The sequence below is a fragment of the Sinohyriopsis cumingii genome, chromosome 18 (assembly GCF_028554795.1).
Source record: "Sinohyriopsis cumingii isolate HCF-2022 chromosome 18, ASM2855479v2, whole genome shotgun sequence".
NCBI classification, from domain to species: Eukaryota; Metazoa; Mollusca; class Bivalvia; order Unionida; family Unionidae; genus Sinohyriopsis; species Sinohyriopsis cumingii.
The window spans coordinates 95,939,212-95,945,559 of record NC_142978.1 but is presented as its reverse complement, the minus strand read 5'-3'; the positions used below and the strand labels follow the sequence as shown (position 1 = coordinate 95,945,559).

Below are 6,348 nucleotides of genomic sequence, written 5' to 3'. Positions count from 1 at the left end.
AGTCTTATCGAAGTGTTGAATGATGAATCACATGAAGCTAATACCATCGAAGACGAAAATGGAAGTGGCCGACGAAGTTTCCGATGCCACAAGAAATGCATGTGAGGTCTTATAAAGTACTGTATGCAACGTTAGATGCTGCAATTGAAGAGATAAAATGCTATAAAAAGCTGTTGTCTAAGAAGTGGCATTTGTAACAATGCTTTTGCAAGAAATGGCTTAATTTATACATGAAATGATGCTGTGTGATATATATAAAATTAATATAATGTGCAAGTATTTATCATAAATTAGTAACATCATTATTGCTTTAGTTACGGAAACATTTTCTAATAAATGATTAATGAACCAGAAACATTGCAAGCATTAAGCTGAGATAAACTGTAACAGAATATATATATATATATATATATATATATATATATATATATATATATATATATATATATATATATATATATATATATATATATATATATATATTGTGTGTGTGTGTGTGTGTTTGATACACATCTATCATTGTCATTACACATCTAGCGTTTCAACAGGCATATCAGTTTATCATAAAACATTTGTTTTCCTCTTTCGTCTTCAGTCCAAACTAAATAAGTTGTAGAGCTCAGGAGGACCTTTAGATTTCTGTTTACGTTTCGATCCTCCAGGTGTTCCTTAAGAATGATTATCATGTTATCCTTTTGTTCCTCCAGTACATAGCTTTGGGCCAACTTCAGTTCAAACATGCACCAACTACTGGCCGTAAACTCATTTGATATCACCAAGAGCGCGAAGCGACTTTCTCTATACTTCTCAATAATATTATCTACGATGTATCGCCCAGGTTCAAAATCTCTGTCATGAATGCAAAGCTTAAAGCCTTCCTGCATTTCCAGAACGCGAAGTAGGTTTTGTTCCATCCATTCATGATCCGAATGATTGTAGGCAACAAAAGCATCAAATACGAAATTGTTTTCAGCTTGTTGTAATTGTTCATAATTTCTTCTTTTTCTCAAAAGATAAATGTGGTAACGAATGTTCCAGCGATACCGATAAAGGAGTATTAGCAATATCACTATAAGCAAAAGAAATCCTCCTACACTAGGCACTATGATAACATACATAGGAATTGGGTTGCATTCTCTGTAATCCAGGTTGTAATCAAGGAGAGATTTTCCTTTCATTGTGTTTGGAGTTTGACATATGTACTTTGTCGGGAATTCTTTGATTGTAACTTTCGTTGTCTTTAGCCAATGCACAAACCAATTCAAATCACAATCACAGCTGAAGCTATTTAATTCAAGATTAATGTAGCTTAATTTCCTCCACATATTTTCCGGGAACGACGCTTTGTTGATCATCGTTATTTTGTTTCTGCTTAAATCTATGAATCTTATAGACGCTTTTTCTGAGAACATTGTTGCTTTAATTTCTGTGAGATAGTTTTCAGAAAGATATAATACTCGTAGATATATCATTTCTGAAAAAATATCGTCAGACATGACATTATAAAGATTTGTCGTTTGCAGCCGAAGCTCTTGTATCTTTGACAGATGGCCAAGCATTGCTTTAAAATCGCTTATATTTAACAAAGACATACTATTTAGCGACATATCAAGATATTGTAAATTAGGACAGTATTTAAAAGCTTCAGAAGCTATCCGGTATGCGTCATGTACATATAGTTTATTGATCAATGTAAGCGATTGCAGTGTTGATGAATTGAACGCAAGTCTCTGGAAAACTTTAATGGGATTCATGGATAGATTTAGCATTCGCAAGTGATACAACTCTGAGAACGTGTTGTCTGGTATAACAGCAATACAATTTTGTCTCAGAAGAAGATATTCCAAACAAGGCAAGCAGCGAAAACTGGACTGACTGACTTGTTGTATCTGATTATTCTGTAAAGACAATAATCGTAAGTTAGGAGCCAATGAAGGTTCTTCTTTGTAAATACTGCAAAAATTCGGCACTTCTATCAACTTATTATTTTTCAGTATAAGCGTGTCTATAGGAGGCATGCCAGTCATATCAACGCTATATACGTTATTACCTCTTAGAATCAAATAATGCAGACTCTTCAGTGGGGAGAATATTTGTCCAAAGACATGGGTGAAGTTGTACTTTTTCATAAACAGATTATACAAACTTGAGTTATCCAAATCGTCCACGAAGTTAGTAGGGATGGGAAGTAATTGTGAATTATTGGTAATAACGGTTGTCAGTGGACATTTAACTAGACCGTGAAGCATCACTTGAATCACATCAGGAGTAAGTACATTATCACTTAAATCCAAAAGTTCCAGCATGGTAAAACTTACGAAAGCATCATCTGACACCCATGAAACCTGTGAATTGGTTATTATCAACTGAGAAATATGGATCGCTGAAATATTAATTAATGTATCCTTTGTAATGTTAGGCAAAAAGTTCCCTGTAAATTCAAGTTCTGTGGTATTGGTTGGAACGTCGGGTATATAAAATAATTGCTTTCCATGGTTGATGCAGGTAACTCGCTGTTGTCTGCAGTGACAGATTGGTATTGGACATGTAGCTATCTCCTTTGTGGGCTGACATGCGCGAATTGTGGGAAACAACAATAATCCAAACAACCGAATCAAAGAGAGATATTTCATTGTGTTGCTTGGTGGCTTGGCGTAGCTGCAAATCACAAGAAAAATATCAGAATATGTGAATGACATAAATAATCTAGGTAAACAGGATAATATACGTCTTTCTGCTTTAAGAATGAATTTCAATATATGAGAAATAGTTAGAAATCATTACGACTTTTAAGTAGGTATCACATCAAAATAATGAAAAGTGGTTTAAATTTCTGTTGAAATGTGCTTTCACTTTCTTCTTGAAGGCAGACAGTAAAACAGACAATAAGCAAAGATGATTAATTGTGAGGTTGTCTTTATGTATGATACCGGTTTTAGAGTTTCCGTACAATTTGTTTTTGTGTTCTGTTGTGTATATAGTAGAAAAGAAAGTGACTATCTCAGACCTTTCAGTTACTTAACTCTGATGGCTTATAGTCCGATGTCTGAAACGTTGAAAGCAAACACATTTATTTAATATTGACAGTACCTTTTCACCGCTATATCTAAATATTAACGATTTTGCAATTATTACTCCGTTTGAATTAAATTTAGTTTGTAAAACGTATGAAAACAATGGACGAATTTAAGGTTAAACCTGAGCGCATATTAAAATTCTCGTGCTCCTAACAATGAAGAGACTCAGTTATTCCGTCTTTTGCATCATCAGGTCTTGCACAGCTTGAGATGTGAAAAGTTGCGAACGCCTTTGTGACATACAAATATGCTACACTCAGCTGTTGTGGATTTTCATGAAGGCATTTATACATTTACAAAACCTAATTGCTATCAAATACAATTTTAACATGGACTTCACTATCGTTGGACTGATGAATAATTTACCTAATAAATATTTGAGTGGTTTTGTTATATGTAGCATATAGTACTTTTCAGAGACTTTATACGTTTTATGTGATTATATTGTCCTTTTGTTTGAAAGATACGTCAATTTTAAATATGAGAATGAATAAATTTGCACTTTAGAATCCTTAAATGTTCTCATGCTTTACTTGACTCTATGAAAGAAAGATATTGTAGAATAAAACATTCCTCTAAACAAAAGTGTTTCTCTAAGTGTACGCAATAGTCAGATCTTTTCGCTTTTAACATCAAGAATAGACTCCCTGACCAGCTTTATAAGCATGACATATTTTTATATGATGAAATAAAAAAGGGTGAGGTATTATTCTACAGATATATCCTTGAGATATTCCATTGATACATCTATAGAGGTTAATTCTGCTTGTAGCTTAGCATTTAATCCACTGTTATCTCATTTTTGGCTTATATAAGAGACTATGCTAGTTAAATGAAGAAAAGTTTTGACAAAAAATTAACTAATGCTAAAGTTAAGCTTGATTTAAAAGTAGCACTTCTCTTCACTAGATGGCCGTTATGAAAAGCAAAATGGCAAAATTAAACCAGGTGCAAATCATGAAATCATGAAAATATATACCTTGATCATTGTTGCTTTTTTAACATGAAAAGCATTTTTATCGTCAAAATATTATTCACATTAAAGCTGAACCATGGCTTTGTTTACAGAAATAACATTTTGCATAAAATCTAGAGATACACGTTTCTACATTTTATTAATGTCAACCTAATATCAGCTGTAATGACAAAGAAATTAACTGAAGTCGATGGACAATAACAGAACAATATTTAAAGCTAGAGTTGTGTACTTATGATGGAGTGTACTTACCAAAATCAAGTACTGACCACTGCTGCATGCTCTTTCCTTACAATCTTGTGAAATACAGTAATTTACATGCATAAACTATCCAAAGTCTTACTTCCGCTTTATCAGAACAATACAGGAGTCAATGACTTCATGTTACATATTTATGTTCCGTTGTGTTCGACAGTTACACGCATCACGTACAACACAGTGGATACCTTAAAATTAGACCAAAATGAATCGACCGCATGACTTCCTTTGGTAATAAAATCATGTTGAATATTAAAGCAACAGAGAGAAAGTTCTTTATATCCGGTTAAAATATCACGGAAATACAGCTTTAATTAAACAATATGGGAATTATGTTTCTGGATGCTATATATCATTTTCTTTTTCTTATTCTTCTTTTCGTTATTATTATTATTATCATTATTATTATTATTATTATTATTATTATTATTAATCATCATCAACCAGCAAGCCTGTATACCTACATACATAGTAACATAAAGAAATGTTATTCCCTTAGGTTATTTCCTTCCTAATGTTCTTATTTAATCATATTATACTTTATTATGTAAAGTCCAAGCATACGTTATTTTGGTAAAAACGAACAAGAACGTTGTCTCTTGTTCCTTATTTTCCTATTTTCAAACTTGTATGCAAACAGACTGAAACTGTAAAATACAATGCATTTAATGTTTTATGAATAACACAGTTGCAGGAGTTAAGTGGCGTTTCATAGTAAAGCCTTGCGGAAGAAAACAGTTAACATATATTTATAGTTGGATAATAAAGCTGCTAAACAATCTGCGGTTTTGTGAAACAATGGTCCATTATCAGAGTATATGCGTGTCTCATGAGAAAGACATATTACAGAAATGTTTTTGTTTTTACCCAATGAAGACTTCTTCAGTGGAAACCGACTGTGGATTTACATTGTGTTTGTATCATGGACCATTATATAAAATGACATTCTGAATAGTATTGTTGAATTAAAATAAATACACATTGTCAAATGAGACGTAATTAGTGTTTGCTTATGAATTCTCAGTTTCTAATCACTTTTTAATATTGCAAAGAATTAGTGTAGTTATGTGAATTGCTATGTGACTTTAAATATTTTAAGTGACAGATTAAGAATCTACCGAATAAAGAACACATTGTTGAAATCCTTATACACATCATTTTACGACTGTATGGTCATAAACTAAGTATATATATATATCTGTCTTTGTGTGTGTGGTTTCACAGTAGACATACATTTTATATTCTATTGTCTGTATTGTAGCAATTGAAGTGCATCTCTTGGACGTTCTAGAAATATAACTGAGAGGGTTGATTCATACTTAAATCACGTGTCAATATCAATTAAGAGATGAAAACTTTTGTACCATTTAGGACGAAGTCCTGCACGGCTGAAGATGTGAAATATTTTAAAAGTCTTTGTGCAGTATCAGTATTGAACACCACCATATTACCAGGTTACATGCATGACATAATCTCGTTTTCACGATTGCAACATTTTCTCATTACTGTATTAATACAGGTATAAAACATTACAGTTTGTGCGTCGATTCCAATAGACTTGCAAAGATGACAAAAGGGTCATAAAATGTTTTCATCATCAAATTATACAATATCAGTACCATTTTGCTATTTTAATAGACTGAGTATGAAAAGATGTAGATTGTAAATATGATACGTGATACGACTAAAAATGCTTGGCATGCTTGGAACAGGTAGTGTCTTACATTAGGAACAATGCAATATAATTATGCGTTATAATACAATCGCGTTGCCAACGCATAGCGATTAATATCACCCCTTTTTGACATATACTCTTTCCAGTATGAAAAAAGACTGCGATCATTTAGTGCGTGTACTGTGACTTGAAGACGATAAAAATGTAAGTTTGTTCTAGCGAGCGCAGATTACAGATTTGTTAAGGTGTGTAAACGAAAGGTTCTGTTGTTAAATTCAGCGTCTTAATATACTAATGGCAGGCACATACATTGTAGCTTATTCATCGTTCGCCACAATAAAGTTTATTGCAGGTGTGTAGTA

At 32.6% G+C, this 6,348-nt stretch overlaps 1 protein-coding gene across 1 annotated transcript; it reads right to left on the bottom strand.

Moving 5' to 3' along the window:
- Positions 1 to 437: 437 nt before the first annotated feature.
- Positions 438 to 2,652, bottom strand: LOC149777538 (toll-like receptor 2 type-1). Its single transcript, XM_089940749.1, has one exon. It carries the CDS (start codon positions 2,631 to 2,633, stop codon positions 534 to 536), a length of 2,100 nt encoding a protein of 699 aa, XP_089796875.1. The 5' UTR covers positions 2,634 to 2,652; the 3' UTR covers positions 438 to 533.
- Positions 2,653 to 6,348: the final 3,696 nt, after the last annotated feature.